The 19,489-nt window shown below is 31.1% G+C and overlaps 1 protein-coding gene across 4 annotated transcripts in view; it reads left to right on the forward strand.

Annotated features, from left to right (window-relative positions):
• The window catches only part of Tbck (TBC1 domain containing kinase), a 224,266-nt gene that overhangs the window by 79,345 nt on the left and 125,432 nt on the right, over window positions 1–19,489 (forward strand). For all 4 annotated transcript variants that reach the window (XM_027935483.2, XM_071614493.1, XM_071614491.1 and 1 more), the window contains exons 15-20: window positions 1,142–1,240; window positions 2,609–2,671; window positions 3,370–3,496; window positions 5,032–5,082; window positions 6,455–6,538; window positions 16,520–16,605. In XM_027935483.2, coding sequence (XP_027791284.1) covers window positions 1,142–1,240; window positions 2,609–2,671; window positions 3,370–3,496; window positions 5,032–5,082; window positions 6,455–6,538; window positions 16,520–16,605 — 510 coding nt within the window. The remainder of the gene's footprint in view (window positions 1–1,141; window positions 1,241–2,608; window positions 2,672–3,369; window positions 3,497–5,031; window positions 5,083–6,454; window positions 6,539–16,519; window positions 16,606–19,489) is intronic.

Below are 19,489 nucleotides of genomic sequence, written 5' to 3' on the forward strand. Positions count from 1 at the left end.
TTTTATCAAATGTTTTTTCTTCATATATTGAGATGATCATATGATTTTTGTCCTTCATTCTGTTAATGTGGTACTAAGTGGTATTTTATTTAATTAATTTGTGTATATTGAACCATCCTTATATCCCTAAGTTGTATCCCACAAGATCCTGGTGGATATTTTGAATATGCACTTGGATTCAGTTTGCTAGAAATTTGAAGATTTTTTTCATCCAGGATATTGGTTTGTTGTTTTACTTATTTGTTTCCTTGTCTGGTTTTGATATCAGGGTAATACTGTTCTCATAGAATGTGTTTAGAAGAATTCTTCTTTTTTATTTTGAGAATAATTGGCATTGGTTCTTCTTTAAATATTTGGTAGAATTCAAAAATCTGGGCTGGGTTTTACAATGACAGGGCAGTTTTTGTTATTGATTCAATCTTGCTATTATTAATTTTTTTTCAGATATTCTATCTCTTCATAATTCAGTTTTGGAAAGGTTTTGTGCCCAGGATTTTGTCCATTTCTTCTAGGTTATCAAATTTATGGGAGTATAACTTTTACAATCATCATTAATGATTTTTTGCATTTCTATGATATCAATTGTAGCATCTCTTTTATTCACATTTTATTTTATTTTTTGAGTCATCTCAACTTTTCCCTTCATCTCACTAAGAGTTTGTCAATTTTGTTTATATGTTTGAGAAACCAATTCTTCATTTCCTCAGTCTTTTTGTATTGTCATTTAGTCTATTTCATTTGGTTTCTTCTCTGATCATTATTAGTTACTTTTCTAATTTTTGTTTTGTTTTGTTCTTATTTTCCTAGTTCCTTGAGATATGGTGATAACTTGTCTATTTGAGGTGTTTCTGCTTCTTTAGTGCAGTCATTGATTTCTGTAAACTTCCCTTTGGTACTGTGTTTACTGTTTTCCATAGATTTTATTACATTGTTTCTGTTATTTGTTTTGAAGAAATTTAAATTTTCTTCCTAATTTTCTCATTGATCCATTGGTTTATTCAGAAGCATGTTGTTTAATTTCTATGCATTTGTATGGTTTCCAGAGTTTTTCTAGTTATTGATGTCTAGTTTGAATACACTGTGATGGGAAAAGTGATTTTAATTTTTTGAACTTTTTTTTATTTCTTTATTTATATCATAGGCTTATCCATATAAAAAAAATCAAATTTGGAAAGAAGCAAGAGTTGACATTCCTCCTCTAATGAGGGGTTTAACCTGGGCTGCTCTTCTGGGAGTTGAGGTAAAAAAGAAAAGAGAAGGTTAGAAGTTGATTAATAAATAGTGCTAATAAAAGATTTTAAAAAAGTGTTTCCATATATGCTTTTAAATTATTAGAAAATTATATAGTAAATATGAACATTAGAATATTTGGTTATTTTTAAGCAGAAAGAATACAGAAGAAAAGAATAGAGTAGAAAAATTATTTGAAGATTTGTTGGGTTTATGCTATTTAATATTTTATTTAGTGGTTCTCACTGAAAGTCTTCCCTTTATTCTCCTGTAGATATCTATTACCAACAACTGAAAATTGTTTGACCCCCCAAATTTTTAATCCTTTTGGAACTATATTAGAAGAATTTCCTTTTTTAAAATTCTTGATTGCTTTGATGAAGTCTATAAAACTGTTTGAATTTAGTTGATTACTTTACAAGAATATCTACTGTCCATGTAATATATTAATTTTTAGTATTATAAGAATTATAATACTCAAGTCCAAGAGGATTTCTGATGTCAGATTGTCTAAATCCCAAAGAAATTGATACAGCAAATAATATCACCAAATTTCCCTGTGTTTTTCCTCTATCATGATTATGAGCCAGAAAAGTAAGAACTTTTAATGCTCAGTCCTATAGAATATGACCAAAATTTGAAGTAGTTGACTCGTGTATTCTTTCTGTATTAAAAAAACAGAAAAATATAGATGACCCCATTAGTCCCAATGTTTTATAATTCATGATGTCCAGTCCATCCCAAACTTCTGTTTTCAGGTACCATACTACTACTTTGAAATGTTCCATTTTATTTTTCTTTGTTTACTAACTTTTAACAGAAAATTGTTTTATGACACCCCACCCCCTGCCAAAATCCCTTCTATTTATGAAATTTGCTATTTAAAAGTCAACAATGGATAGAAAAACGATAAAGCTGTGTTATACTTAGTATCTAAATGACACACAGAACTTTTTAATCTTTTGGTCTATACCGTTCACAAGTCTGCTTGTTAAAGATATAAAGAATTACTCTTTAAGTTGAAGTATAACTTGGATTTGAATACACGTATATTGGGTAGGTTTTCAAAATACATATTTGTAAGAAATAGGTTTTTCCTCTTGCATATCCACAATTTAAAAATATGAACTCTACAAAATGCTCCAAAATCTGAAAATTTTTGAGTGCTGACACACTGCTCAAAAAGTCATATTTTGGAGCATTTCAGATTTTGAATTTTCAGATTAGCGATACATAGCTAGTACAATTTATGCCAATATTTCAAAATCAGAAAAACTCCAAAGTCTGAAACATTTCTGGTCCCAAGCATTTAGAATAGGAGATATTTGCCATGTATTATCAATTTTATTAAGGATATTAACATTTTGTTTTTTTTCAGGGAGCTATTCATGACAAGTATGATGCAATTGATAAAGATACTCCAATTCCTACAGATAGACAAGTAAGTTTTTTTAAGTAACATAAGATAACTCTGCCTAGTATTTAAATTTTAGAAAAGCATGAGGAAAATTTTCTCCTTTCATTATTAATATTCAGCTGCCTCTTATGCTCATAAATTAATGACTAGAACAACATTTTATAGAACTTTAGGTTGAGTAACCCACTTTGAAAAATGATAATGATTCTTTTCCTGAAAATTTGGCACTTTATTTAGGCCAAGGCAATAAAGGAAGATATTTTTGAAAACTGTTAATACATGTCTTTTCAAAAGAAATCCACTTCCCTTATTTAGATAAACATGAAACTTCTTTGTTACTTCTAGAAGATTAATAATATAATTTTGGAGGGATGTGGGGTACCAGGGATATAACTAAGGGTCACTTGACCACTGAGCCACACCCCACGTTCTATTTTATATTTTATTTAGAGACAGAGTTTCAGTGAGTTGCTTAGTGCCTCGCTTTTGCTGAGGCCAAACTTGCAATTCTCCAGCCTCAACATCCCAAGCCTCTGGGATTACAAGTATACACCACTGTGCCCAGCAATAATAAAATTTTAAACTTTAGACACTAGGATTATGAAGGTGAAATAAACTGAAATTCATATTATGCTCTCTACTCTTATTTAAGGAATGAGGTTATGGGTTTATAAGGGATCACTTTGTCATAATTATACCTTATTTCTTTGCTGTTTTTATAGATTGAAGTGGATATTCCTCGCTGTCATCAGTATGATGAGCTATTATCATCACCAGAAGGTCATGCAAAATTTAGGCGTGTATTAAAAGCTTGGGTAGTATCTCATCCTGATCTTGTGTACTGGCAAGGTAAATTTTTAGTTATTAAACTTTCCTTAGAGTAGTAAAACTAAGTATCAAATATCCTGCTTTCAGAAAAGTCAGTGCTAAAGTTCTGATTCACTTTAGAAAGGTTTATAGGAGAACATCTTTTTTTTAAGCTTTTGTCAAAATGCTTAGGAGATATCATTTAAATACTCCATATTTAAAATTAAACAACTTGCCAATCACATTGACTAGGAATGAGGAATATTTGGTGCTTTTGCAATCTCTGTGGATACAATCTTTTTTTTCTTTTTTCTTCTTTTGTAGTGGGGATGGGGCAGGAGTTGAACTCAGGGTCATTCGGCCACTGAGCCACTTCCCCAGCCCTATTTTGTATTTTATTTAGAGATAGGGTCTCACTGAGTTGCTTAATGCCTTGCTTTTGCTAAAAATGGCTTTGAACTCATGATCCTCCTCCCTCAACCTCCCAAGCACTGGGATTACAGGCAAGCACCACCACACCTAGCTCTGTAGATACAATCTTAAACTTGTACAAATATTAAAATAATATTATGCCATAAATAGTTTTGGAATGAGTTGAAATGTTTATTCGTCATCCCTAGTTTATGTTTATCATAGTTATTAGGATTAAAGCATAAAATATTACCTCAAACTGCTCATTTTACTTATTACCTTGTTTCTCCCTAGAATCTTTAACTACTTGTTAATTTTTAGCTCTTTCCATTATTATTTTTAATGGTCATTAAAAAATTTATAAATTAGAATCCCATTCCATGTTATTTTAATACACACCTAAATTTTGCAATTCTCTGGCTTCAGCATCCCAAACCACTGGGATTACAGGCGTGCACCACTGTGCCCCACAATGATAAAATTTTAAATTAGGATTATGAAGGTGAAATAAATTGAAATTCATATTATGCTCTCTACTCTTATTGAATGTTTTGATATAATAGATGTTTTCCTATTTCTGTTTTTTACTCCCATACTTTAAATGAAGGTGTTATTTTTCCTGGGTTTGTATATTTCAAAGGTGTTTTATTTCTTCCTTAGCTATTGTAGATAAATTTAAGTGCATTTTGTTAACTTGACAACATATGAACAGCATTATTATCAGTGAAATAAACATATTAGATGTTTGTATTTCATTTCACAAATTTTAAAGGATTTTAAAAAATATTTCAAAGAAAAAGAACATAAGGCAAAAACTTCATCTCCTAGATGAGAAAACATGCCTGAAGATGTTAATTGATAAGATCACAGAGTGTCAGAGATGGGATCATATTCCAAGCCTTCTGACATTTTTGTTTTTCTACTTCCATATTGCTTTTTACCTCATAATAATATTGTTAAGAATAACTTATTTGTTTTGGACACTTGCCATTTTTCAGACACTTAGATATTCCTCAGAATAACTCATGAAGGAATTCATGTCTGGGTGGGTAATACTTAAAATGCTTAATCTATTTGGAAGTATTGCAGAGAATTGAATGAGGTATATGTGTACAATTCCAATGGATTATTCATTTGACTCCTTTGTTCCAACCCTTCTGTGTTAGGTCTTGACTCACTTTGTGCTCCATTCCTGTATCTAAATTTCAATAATGAAGGTAAGGCTCTTTATCATGAAAATAATTGTTGTGAGTATTATCCTAAAATAATCGGTTGAAAGATTAAAGGTTTTTGTTTTAACGTTCTTCTATTCTACTTTGTAAATACTATAAAATTTTGTGAAAGAATCTCTTAAATTCATTTTAGAGAATGTGAAAGATTAATTTATTACTGGAGAGTTTTAGTTGTAATGACACAATGATTAGAGATTTTTGGGAATTGAACTGGTTATTCTAAATTCACTTACCTACATTGGTGACCATTTTATGAAACTTGAGAGAAGATTCTGACTCTCTAGAGATTAATTTTAGTCTAAGGATACTTTCTAAAACATTTGTAATAACTCCCTAGCTGCATTTTTCTTTGATTTTTATATCTCCAAAGCATGTCAGTTCAAACACACCTCTTTTTTTTTAAGAGAGAGAGAGAGAGAGAGAATTTTAACATTTATTTTTTTTTTAGTTTTCGGCAGACACAATATCTTTGTTTGTATGTGGTTCTGAGGATAGAACCCAGGCCGCACGCACGCCAGGTGAGCGCGCTACCGCTTGAACCACATCCCCAGCCCTCAAACACACCTTTTTAATGAAGACTTATTCTTCCTGACCTATATAGCATTTTGTATTTCAGGAAATTTACCTTGTTCTATTTTGTATTCTAGTAACTTAAATATTAATGTTTTAATAATTTTTGGTTAATGACAGGTTTTAGTTTTCAGCCCCTTGGCTTTCTTTTTATAGATTTTTCAATAAATATTTATTAGATTCAGTTGATTCAAATCCCAAATCCCTAATAATAGATCACATCTAGCGCATGTAATTGTATATAGCATTAATGTCTAGACATGTAATCTCACATTCTTTTTGGTATCAAAATATTCATAGATTTCTGGAATTGAGTAGCAGTAACATACTCCCAGAGAACTGAAATATCCTATTAGACTGCTTTTAAAAACATGCTATTCTCTGATTTTCTCACTGATTAGACTAAAGCTTTTGTTATGTTTAGTTTGATGCATTCAGTTATCACTCATACTGATCCAAGAATAGTAAAGGATCTGAGTTTGAAAGAATACGTTATAGCTATTAGTTCTAAATCCTAAAGTTTACAGTCTTGTGTACATCAGCATTAATTAAAGATTGTAAGATTTGTAGATATCATTAATGATATCAATTTGAGATATTTTAAAAAGACTTTTGTTGTCTAAAATATTTTCTATTTTAAAGAACTGAGGTTTTCTTCCCCTTAATTTTGTATTTCTAGCACTTAATACCATAACTATTGTTTAACAGAAGAATTGAAGAATATGTGCTAAAAATGCTTATCATTTACCCTATTAACCAATGTTTTATTTGCCTTCTTCTTTCTTAGCCTTGGCTTATGCGTGTATGTCTGCTTTTATTCCCAAATACCTATATAATTTCTTCTTGAAAGACAACTCACATGTAATACAAGGTAAGCAAATATGTTTTCTTATCTTTTTTGCAGGGAAGTTACTTATATCAAAAATAACCAGTACTCAATTTAGTTTATGGTTTTGACCCCACAAAATTTGATGATGATCCATCACTAAAATTTACAAAGAGAAATGAGAAAGTTTAGTCTTTCCTTCAAGTCCACAAAAAAATCATATTTTTAAATGACTATTTAATATCTGATCTCAATTCAGTTCAAATGTAGCATGGTAGTTTAAGAATATTAGCGATTACTCTTTGTCTCTCCAACAATTAAAATTTTCTATAAAACGTGTTACCATTGAGCAAGCCTAGAGTAAATTAGAAAGACTTTAAAAAGCATTTAAATGTGTAAGTATTGAAAACACTTCTCATCCATCTCATTCCTAATGCTTAAACACCCCAAATAAACTTCCTCTTTCTTCACTTCGCTAAAACATATTTTCTCTCTCAGAGTACAAGTCAGAGCATAATTAATTTATCAGTACATTTAGGCTAACTTCAGCTGCATTCAAACTTCTAGTATAATTTTATGAACACCTTTTTGGAACTAGCATAGCAGAAGTTAAAAAATGTGTATTTTCTGATCAAATAAATTTTCTAATTTGAGCTTCATTGCTTATTGTGTAAGGAAGGACAAAAACAGTTTCTCTGTATGTCATTTTCCTCACATCTAAAATGAAAAGATTACTTGCAAACATTAAACATAATAAAAATTTAAAAGCCTAGCACATGAAACATTCAGTAACTGCTATTACTTATTTATTTATGTTCATATTACTGTTATTTCTGTTTTTACGTTAATGCCATTATTACCATAGTATTACATGCTGTTTTCTCTTTTCAATATGGTTCTAAATGTTTTAAGGTTATGGAATTTTCTTAAGGTTTTGTATTTCTTTTAGAACAGAACACAAAGCTGCTCAAATAGTCTCCCATTTGCCATTTTTATGACAATTATAAAGAATTTGAAATTCATGCTGGGTTTTATTTATATCCTTATGGTTTGATGTAGTTTAGTTTGAAGAGAGGAAGTAGGAAAACTAGATTTACAAAATTCTGATCCCAATTAGTAATTGAAATCTCAATTACTAATTTTTTTTTTTTTACTTGTCAGCTTTTTCACTGCTGTAACTAAAAGACTTGACAAAAACAGTAGAGGAGGAAAAGTTTATTTCAGGGCTCACAGTTTCAGAGGTTTCAGTCCATAGACACTTGGCTTCATTCCTTGGGGCTTTAGTTGAGGCTACACATCATGGTGGAAGTGTGGTGGAAGGAAGGAGCTCATGATGATCAGGAAACAGAGAGAGAGAGTCCACTTGCCAAATATAAAAAGCACACCCCGAAAGGCACACCCCCAATGACCCACCTCTTCTAGCCACACTCTATCTGCCTTCAGTTACTATTTGGTTAATCCCATCAGAGGATTAATTCACTGATGGGGTTAAGATTCTCTTAACCCAACCATTTCTCCTCTAAGCCTTCTTGCATTGTCTCACAAATGAACTTTTGGCAAACTTTCTACCTCACATCCAGCTTATAACAGTGGTCAATATAATGGGAAAATAGAAACAAAGAAAAATATAAACAAAAAGATAAAAGACTAAAAGGAAAAGAATATAGCTAAATAGCTCAGCACACATAATTACTTTTACAGCATCAGTTTTATTAGAATATAATAAAAAAATTTAAATCTTTTAAAAATTTTTTGTGTTTATAAGGAAATTAAGTCACGATCATGCATGCATCTCTTTGTGTTTACAATGTGGATAAGAGCTAGGTATTGAAGTAATGATTCAATGTCTTCATGTTAGTTTTGAAAGTATACTCTATTGACTTATATTTAGGAATGTTTGATTTGACATGGATATGCCCAATTCTCTGCACATTCCTACCACAGAGACTTTTACATATAAAGTTGGGTTTGATATAAGAATGTTTTTTAAAAAGCATAATTTTTTGCTTTTACTTTTTATAATTATGGAGAAATGTATTTTATAGGAAAGAACTTGCTTTTTGCTTGTAGTTTAATTTAGTAAGGCAATCCACTTCAAAGGTCATGTAATGCCATCTTCAGAGATTTTGTAAAGTTCTATATAGTGGCCCTATACCTTAGAAGTAGGAACATGCCCCACACTTACCCATAGTTTTCTTATTAATTTGAGCAGTGATGTTTATTATAGAATTAACATTGTACTCTTTTAAGATTACAGTAACACCAGATCTAGCTCAGTGGTAGAGTGCTTGCCTAGCACATAGGAGGCCTTGGGTTAAATTCCCAATACTGGAAAACAAAACAAAACAAAAAAAACGTTAAAATAGAAGATTATAGTATCACTAAAATGAGTGACTTTAATAACATCTTGGACAATACCAGATGCTCTCAGAGAATAAGCAATGTGAAAACTCTGTCAAATGTGACAAAAGACAAACTGAAAAGATTAAGGGTATAAAATAGATTAATATTTATTTAATACTAATGGTAATTTCTTAACACACAGTTAAGTATGTCAACAATATAATGCTTCTGTTTCTAAAGCTTACATGAAACCATAATGTTTAATGAACTTTCATTATAAAATCCTGGACATTATCCTTTTCTATATTTGCCAAGCCCTTACAGTGCCAAGCTAGATTTCTATACTTGAATCAGATGAAAATATTGGGGAGTACTCAAACAATGACTATAGGGCTTATCAAAGGAACTGCCTAGACGATTCATTTCGTAATTGGATGTTGCCTGGCCAGGTAATAGCTCTCAAAGACTCAAATTAGAAGTCTTCTATAATACTAGTTTCTGTTTTGCTCCATATGGATTCCTCTTACAAAATGTGGAATTTATTTACCTCTAAAAATTTTATTCTACAAAAATTGTTTCGTGTGTCAGATGGATATATATGTTATATATATAAAAGAATTTCCAACATGGAAAAGATGAGTTTCTACAGATTTTTAACACATGTTAAAAGGCTGAGTTACAAATAAGCAATACAAGATCTTCTTAAATTTGTTAAAATAGAAGAGAAATACTGCATACACAATATGATTTAGAAAACACTTGTCAGAAAGGCAAAAAGGACTTATATTTACTTGATTATTCAGTAATGTATTTAATCTTTAACATTATAATTAAAAGCTTCTCATAAACTAATGCTTTCCTCTATTTTTTTTTTTTTTGTAGTTGGACACATGCCTTTATTTTATTTATTTTTATGTGGTGCTTAGGATCGAACCCAGCACCTCACACGAACCCCACCCTCCCCCTCTAGTTTTATTTTTTGTTGTAATTTTTATAAATTTTTGTTTGAACTCTTGAATTAACTAATTATTAATGAATCTAAGTTTGAATTCTTTTGAAACCATAAAGATAAAAGACTAAAAGGAAAAGAATATCAATATTCAATATTATGCTGAAAAATGTAGGATGTATATTTTCCCAAGAAACAATAGACAAGCTTTCCTAAATCACTTGTTCAATTCTTATAGTGATCACATATATTATATTAGGAAAAGGCATGATTTTGATTAATTTGATTTTTGAGAAAGTAATTGCTCTGACAGTGTACCAGACACTGCTTATGGAATTGAACTTCTCAGGATAAATAGCACTCAGTCCTTTCCCAAGAGATTTTATAACATGATATAGGATGTAAATGTGAAAGTAACTAAATATTGAGTCATCAGATAAGTAATACTACTATATTATCACAGCACAAGATGTGGAGGGGTTTGTCTTAATCTTTTTTTGTGGCAGAAAGAAGAGATGGCATGTCTGGAAAGGTCTCATAAAAGAAGAAATACTTGATGAGTTTGAAGTTTCTTGGTGAAAAGGAGGAAAGATTTTATTAAGACAAAGAATAAGGAAGAGGATTACAGGGTTTTTTTTTTTGTGTGCAGAATGGTTGATAATAGCCAGTAGTCAGATCTGCTGTGTGGGTTAGGAAAGACAGAAACAGTGAACTAAAGAATTATAATAGCCCAATGATTGTTGGTTTCATGAAAGAATGGTTTACTTTTCTTCAAAATGTTTTTTGTTTTTTGTTTTTTAATTTCTGACTTGGAAGTAGCAATATTCAGCTCTCATTTTATTAATGTCTCCGTGCATTGTTTTTTCCTCTTTTAAGCTTTAAATTTTCAAGATGGTTATTATTTTTGATTTGTGTAGTTATTACACACTTTGCCAAATTCTGGGGAAAATCTTAAGTTATATGAAACTGATTAGTTCAAAAATTAATTATAGAATTGCATTTTCACCTTAATGTTTGAATTGTTTTTCCAGAAATTAAAACTTTCTATATACAGTAGTGACACAAATTTGTTCTCTGAAAAAAATAATTGTTGCTATAAATATATGCTAGTAGAACACAGAAAATATTTTCTATTTAAAGTTTTTCCTAAAATACATTTACTATTTCTATTCCTAAAAGTTAAAATCCTTTGCCTCTATAAATAAATAGAAAAATAATTTAATCATGGTAGCCTATTTTTAACCTTACTTTTATTAACTTTTACCTGAAGACGTTTTTTAAGGTACAATAAATTTAGTTAAAATTCTGGCCTACATGAATAGTCATCATTTGGGGCACTATTAAATTATTATCAGCAACTTACTATTAAGTTGAAGAGTGCCAATGCACATTTAAGATAACGTGTTGAATCTACAACTCAGGAATGGTCCTCTAGGTTATCCAGGATTACTAAAATCAAGATTCAGATTTTAGAGCATCAGCGAATTGATAAAGGTAGAGGAATTGATTAGAATTTTAGTGGTATTGAAAAACAGGTTTTTGTAGTTTGTGGAACAGGCACATGTTACTCTATTGAAGAGAAAGGCAGCTTAAGGCCAGTGAAAAAGTGAGCAGCCCAGGTCTTGCTAATGACATTTTGTACAACATTAAGTATATTTTTGTACTGTTTTATAAAAGCAAGGCACATTCACACTTGGAAGAATGCTGTGAGTCAGGGACTAGAGATGTGGCTCAGTGGCAGAGCACTTACCTAGCACATGCAGGGCACTGGGTTCAATCTTTAGCATCACAAACAAAATAAAGGCAATCTGTCTACCTACAACTACAAAAAATAAATAAATAAATAGGAAAAAAAAAAGAATGCTGTCAAAATAGAAAAGATAGAGATACCATGTAAATCTGGGAAATAAAATTGAGTGAACGTTTTACCAATTTTCTGTTAAACTATGTATTTTTCTAAACCCTTTGAGGAAAAAGGAGATATGGTCTTTACAGTGATTTTCCTAGCATTTAATGCAGCAACACATGCAACTAAATTGACTGTATAACTACATCAGAATATTTTTGAAATTCGAAAGTATTATTACCTTAAGTACATGTATGAAGACAGGAATGTTCGACTCTTCTTTGTGTACAACCAAAGACATGAAACATTGTGCTCTATATGTGTATTATGAATTAAAATGCATTCTGCTGTCATGTATAACAAATAAGAATAAATAAATAAATTTAAAATTAAAAAAAAAAAAAAAGAAAGTAGCACTAACTGCAACAGATTCTGGGTATCAACCAGGTGCCAACTTGGACTCTTTCCAGGAAAACTAGGATATGTGGTCACACTACACATAAACATTCAAAAATTCTTTGAAGAGGAGGGAGGAGGGAAAGACAGGTATACAAAGTTCAAAGTCCACTTGTGAAATGTGGGATATAAAAGTAGATCTCCTTTCCCACCAAACAATACCGAAGAGGGGTGGGGGTAGAACATGTAATTTCACTATAAGGATATGTATTTAGAAAAGCAGTACACTGCATATTTCTAATTCAGTGAACTTTTTTCTCCCATGGATTGTGAGTCAGGAGATTTTTTTCCTGATATGGTAAATGTTCCATCTTTACTAGACATTTATGAGAATTACTTAGTGAATTTTCTTGCTCACTTAATAGTGGGGGAAAAAAGAAAATGGCTCCCAAATGGGTCCCTAAAGACTACTTTTTGCTTTCTCTTCTTTGGACCTTCTTTTCTCATTCAGTTATAAAGGCTGATGCTTCCTTTTTGACCTTTAGTAAATAGGGCAAACTTTATGGCTGGAAAATTTTGTTAATAGAAGATAATTTTAGTTCATTTGCAATAAAATAACTGGCTTCTTTTGAGTGGTATGAGTCAACAAGTCACCAAAGGGTTTGGTTTGGGCAGTTCTTACTTGACAAGAGATATATGACTCTGCTTATTTCTCTCTACTTAAATTTTCAGTATAAACTGGCAGGCAGCCTGATAGAAAATTTAAAAAAAAAAAGTATTTACAGAATTGAAAGTACTGTTTCTGATTTGTGAGCAGAGGAAACATTTGCTTTAAGTCTATCACCCCATCATTTTCGTCTCTTCCTTTCTCCAGCTAAAAGGAAAAGGCCGAAAAACTGGTCAGAAAGGAAAAAATGATATTCATATGTAGGGCTTTTTGAAATTTCATCTCTGCATGTATTTTATGAATTTTCTTAGAAGATAAACATATGGCTTATTTACAAACAGCTGCACAAAAAATATAGTGTCATGAAATTTTTACATTGAATTCATTGGGGATTGTCATTTGAAAGTATGTCATAAATAAGCTGTTTTAAAAGGAAAATATTAATATGAAAAGATTAGAAAGAACACTTTTCTCATTTTATATTTGCAAAAAATTAGAAAGTATAAGATTTCATTAAAATGCAGAAAAAATAGATGTGATTTTGTACAGTAGTGTAATTTTCATAAATACCTTGATTTGTTTGAAGTAGAGTAACACTTACCTTTATATAGGTCACCTGTAGTTGAGAGAATATTATTTTGTGTTTAAGACTCTATACTTAATGTTTTCATCATATACATATATCTGTAGAATCCTTTGTATTTTTCTGACAACTAATCTGTTTCTCTGTAGCTATCATTACATTCTTTCAGTTTTATTTACAAACCGAAAGAAAGACATATACATTTTGATATTTTAAAGTTTTTTAGGGGAGTTTAAAATGTCTTATTATTGTTAGTCTTTTGTTTGTTTTTGCATTACCTGGACTTTGACCTAGGTTCACTCTGCCCCTGAGCTACATCCTAAGCCCTTTCTATTTTTAGACAGGATCTAACTGTGTTGCCTAACTTGTGATCCTCCTCCCTCAACTTCCCATGAGGCTGGCATTATAAGCATGAGCCACCATGCCCAGCTTTAATTTTTTTTTTTTTCTTGGTACTGGGAATTGAACTTAGGGGTACTCAACCATTGAGCCACATCCCCAGCCCTATTTTGTATTTTATTTAGAGACAGGGCCTCACTGAGTTGCTTAGCACCTTGCTTTTTGCTGAGGCTGACCTTGAACTCATGATCCTCCTGTCTCAGCTTCCAAGCTGCTGGTATTAGGTCCTGCACCACCATGCCAGGCTTTAATGCTTTTTTGAAAAAAAAAAAAAAAAACTTGTAATGTGATTTAGAGCGTATTTGAGAGGTTCTACCATAAGTGTACCAGTCCATACCGTATCTCATTTGAAAGTCTATTCTGTGCAACAAAACTTAAGTCAGTTTTATAAATTATATAAATGAAGCAGTGTGGCCAAACATGGTGGTGCACTCCTATAATCCCAGCAGCTCTGAAGGCAGAGGCAGGAGGATCACGAGTTTAAAGCCAGCCTCAGCACAAAGCTAGGTGCTAAGCAACTCAATGAAACCCTGTCTCTGTATAAAAAACAAAAACAAAAAAAGGCTGAGAACATGGCCCAGTGGTTAAGTGCCCCTAGATTCAATCCCTGGCACCAAAAAATATAAGTAAATAAATGAATAGGTGTATGATCTGTATTAACACATAAAATCAATATACGTATCTGTGGGGAGTGTAGGAACAGCGGGGGAAAAAAACTCAACAAGCCAAAACAACCGTTTACCTGTCCGAGATTTTATTAGCAGGACCATAGCAGCCAGTCGCAGAAGAGAAAGCGGGGGAGGGGAGGGGGAGAGTGAGAGAGAGCCCATGATATTTATGGGCTCAAGGCAGGATCAGGAGGAGCAAGGCCAGTGGGTTGTTACTTCTTCATTGGCCCAGAGTTCGCGCCACTTCAGGGATTGATTGGAGGTTTGCCATTCAAAGTTCGCACCATTCACAGGGATTGCAGGTGATGGTTCCTGTGCAGTCATGGACTTGAGCTCCTGGAAGAGAAGCGCTCTGGCGCCATCTTTACCAACAGGGTCATAGCTTACATAAATTCTCCCATCAGTGTTTGGGAGACCACAAAGAAAGTGGTCTACTTTTTTCATGATAGATTAGGTCTCTTCAGTAGATCAATAATTAAACATGTAAATCCATGTAGTAATTAAATTTATCAGTCTCAAAAAGGATGATATTTAATTTACTGGAGCATAGTTGTTGAGAATTTATTAAAGCATCAATTTCTGGGTTAAAATGAGGTATGAGTTAGAAATTAATAACTATATACTAATACATAAATATACACTGGAATGCTTATGATAGCTGATACAATATACATTTGTTTTCTGGAAATTTGGGACCATAAATATACCATCACTAATTGAAAGGAGATAAAATGAAGTTAAACCCAGATATTTTCACTTTGATTTGTAACTCTTAAAGCTGATAGAAATTATACCTGTTTTGTTATGAAAGGAAAAGGTGAGACAGTAGATACATAAAAAGAATTTTGTGGCAGGATGATAAAGAGTCACATTGGGTCAGGAATATGATTCACCCTTATCATTGTATTGAGTAGAAAATCTTGTTTTCTTTGCTTTTTGATCTGATGCTCTTCTTTGTAAAATATATGATACTGCTTATGGAAAAATTAGTATAAAATTCATGTGATCATTAGAAGCAAAGTTTTGTTGAGAAAAATAAGGGAAATCTATTTGTGTTGATGGATTGTCAAGGATTTAGTTTTATTTCTTGAAATATTAAAAATCATAAACGCATAAGGCAAGGCAAACATTATTTCTAGAGGTTACATTCACCAAATAATTGTTTTAAATAATAGATGTTACTTAAATGAAGGAGAGAATTGAGATTATTAAGGGAAAACTTGTATTATTGTGATTTCAGTTTCAAAAGGGGAATAAAAGAAGTTGAGCTTGTTGAAATGTATCTTAATTTTATTTATTTTTCAATGGAAGAACTGTGCTTACTTGCCCTGGAGTATACTGCTATCTTGATTAGATTGGCACATAGTAAATTGGTAAAAATAGTAACTTATTGAGGGGGCTGGGGTTGTGCCTCAGGGGTAGATGCTTGCCTAGCATGCGTGAGGCACTAGGTTCAATCCCTGGTATCACATAAAAATAAAAACAAATAAAATAAATGAATTATGTCCATCTACAACTAAAAATTTAAATAGTAACTTATTAAAACAGGGTAAAAATGAGAAAGTACTTATAATCTAGTTGAACCCTATGAATTAGAATAAGAGTAGAATCAGCAACGGTTATTTTTAATTGCCTACTGTGTGCCTACTTTCTGATTAAATAGGTGTTAATTCCTACTCCTAAATATGCCAAATGCAGTCGTAAGTGGAAATACATTAAAACTAGAACAGGTGCCTAAACCTGTATATATAAACAAATAATAATTTAAGGCATAATAATTCTATTTGTTACCACTTATAAATGTTGTTCCTTGCTGAAGGATCTGTTACACTTTCTGAACATTCAATAAATGTGAAATGGATTTAATATTACTGTAGAGAAATTGTATATAGAATTTACTAAGAAAACATCATACATCGTGTGTGTATTTTGTGGCTCAAGATATAAACTGATAGCTCTGAAGGCAGAGAATAAGTTGTTCAATAGTGGTTTTTTGTATATTTGTTTAATAATTAGTAGTAAGTGATTAAAGTAGTGACAACAAAATTTTTTTATTAAATTTTTTTCATAGATTAAATCTTATTCAGAATATAAATTACACTGTAACTTGTTTGAATTTAATATCTTTGAGGTAATTTGTAAAGTCATGATTGTCTAACTTTCTTATCATTTTAGAGTATCTGACTGTGTTTTCTCAAATGATTGCATTCCATGATCCAGAGTTGAGTAATCATCTCAATGAAATTGGCTTCATTCCTGATGTAAGTACTTGGCACATTAATAGATTACAAGGTAAAAAATAGAGCAGACATGGCCAGCACAAAGCAGTGTGTTTTAAAAATTTTTGTTATTAGGAGAAGTCCCTACGTGAACAAGTTACTACTACTACTAATTATGATACTGTGTTTGTGTGATTAACACCATATTCTCACTTCAAGTCAAAGGAAAGGCCCTTGTTTTCTTTATGAACTCAATGTTATCAAGTTGTTTTCTGTTGAGTATATTAAACTGTTCTGTGAAATGTTTTCATTTGGATTTTATGGTATTCTGGCCTGATTTTGAAGAAATAGGGAATTTATACTTAATTGAAATTAAATATAAATTCTCTGTTTCCAGCAGCAAAGGTAATTTATTATAGCAACAGTAAATGTATATTTATTTTCCTCTATTCATTAATTTAAAATGTAATTGTGTCAAGCAAAATGTATATAATGTATTGTTTGACATATAACATAATATGTAACATATTGCCAACAATAGCATGTAATAGTTAAATAGGAGCAAAAGTGTTTTAGATGAGGGACATTACTACAGAAAATAAACCAAATTTACAGGAACAAATGAAGAATATCTGAAATTATACACACAGATATTGACAGCACGAAATGTACAAGCATATAACTGCTATCCTTTATTTTTCAACTTCTTAAAAAGGCAGAAATATACTCAAAGTAATAATTACAACAAGATATTGCTAGATTTAAAGATTTATAATTATAATATATATTATAATACCACAAAATGAGTAAACAGGAGTAGAGCTATATGATTAACATTTCTGATCTCAGCACAATTATGAATCTGAATCTATACAAAACAAGGGCATATTATAAACATTGGAGCAACCAGCATGTAAATTAGAAAATTGGGAAAACATTAAAGAACACAGACAAAAAAACAATGACAGAAGAACAGAGGGACAAAATATATGAGATATGTAGGAAACCAAAATAAAAAGTCAGATGTAAATAGAACCATATTAATCATAACATTTAATGAGATTGAAGTATTCTAAATAGCCTCTTCTGTGTTTTGCTTGATATTACCTTGGAAGCTTTGCCATATTTGATCTTACTTTATTAGTTTTTCTGTAATATATATGAAACTAAAAGTAAGAGTTGACAGGCAGTGTTACACAGGGGGCATGGCTTAGTCTGTTACTTGTTCATGGTTTGTGACATGGAGTGAAGCCTCTTTTGGAAGGCTGTGGGATAAACATATGTCAAAACATCACATTTTACCCCATAAATATATACAAATATTATTTATCAATTAAAAATAAAGTATTAAGTAAAAGTGAAAAAAATAATCACTAAGGTTACATATTTGAAATTGGTAGAGATATAACAAGATCTTTTTACATGTTACATTTTATACTTTTAATTTTTTTTACATTGTAAATGTGCCTCATTCAGTAGTTAATTGAAAACCTGGCACCTGTCCTCAAGCAATTATAATTTTTCAAATGCTTTAGTGAAAAATTATTAATAAGTAGTATGGTATTATCTCATTTTCATAGACTATAGTATATATGTACATATACATAGGAAAAGTAGAAAGGCTATACTATAGAATATTAATCATGACTATTTGGTGTTGGAATAATTTATGGTGTTTTTTTCTAGGGGGCGGTAGGTACAGTTCTAAATTTGTTTTCATTGAACATGTTTTGTAATACAAATTTAAACTATATTATATGGTAATAATGAGTAGAACATTATTTTAACCCACAAAGTATAAGAACATGCGTATTTTATACTGAGACCCAAAGCACACCAAAAATGTGTTTATGTGTATTTGTAACAAATTTAATAAACATTGTCTCACACTTGCTATATATAATGCATCTACTATATTTCTTAAATGTGCGTATCCAGTATGTTGATTATGTGAACCTTAATTTGAAAAATGCTTATGTAAAGGATTTTTAAAAGGCAGTAACTGATTTTGAAATTTAAAAAGTAAAAGGCTATTGGAGTACAATATCACACATTTTTTAACCTAAAAAAAAAAAAAATGCTTTTTAAGCTAGAGATCTCATTCCATCTTAACCACCTTTGTTTCCTTTGTCTTACTTCTGAGAATGGTATATTGAAAAGTTTTGTTAGAAAATGTTTATAGTGGGCTGAGGATATAGCTCAGTTGGTAGAGTGCTTGCCTTGCATGCCCAAGGCCCTGGGTTCAATCCCTGGCACCACAAAAAAAAAAAAAAAAGAAAAGAAAATGTTTATAGTAACACTCAAAGCATTTTTAAGTATTAACAATAGCAGTGATAATATAAATATTACTGAGTGCTTTAAGTTGTAAAATAATTAGTGTTAGAAGTAAAACCTTAATCGTTTGCCATCAATCCTCTGCTCTTAGCCTGGTGTATCTTTCATTGGAAAAATAGAAACTAAAACATCAGTCCATTTTTTCCTTGTTCATTGCTCGTTGTTATTTATTTAGAGACAGGGTATTTTAGCTCTCTGTGATATTATCATTAGGCTTAAAGTAACCCTCAATAATTACAGTGTCATTTGCTTCTAGAATTGTGGAGAAGCATCTTTCATTTGAGTAGACAGCTTATTGAGTGAGGGATCCAATAAGAATACATACAATATCCAAAATAAAAAGAGAAAACAATGGCAGGTCCTTTATTATTAAATGAAAAAGCTGTGAAAAAATAATTAACCAATGGAAATATCATAATAATATTCATTATTAATGCATATTAATATGTGTTTGCTTTATACATATTTTCTTTATTTAAATTTATATAAAATTTTGCCTCATGTTATAAATGTGAGGTATAAAACAATACGATACGAGATTGGTCTTATGGCTAGAGCTGAAGAAATGTTGAAGGAATGGATTGCCAAGCTG

Source organism: Marmota flaviventris, chromosome 7 (assembly GCF_047511675.1).
Source record: "Marmota flaviventris isolate mMarFla1 chromosome 7, mMarFla1.hap1, whole genome shotgun sequence".
Lineage (NCBI taxonomy): Eukaryota > Metazoa > Chordata > Mammalia > Rodentia > Sciuridae > Marmota > Marmota flaviventris.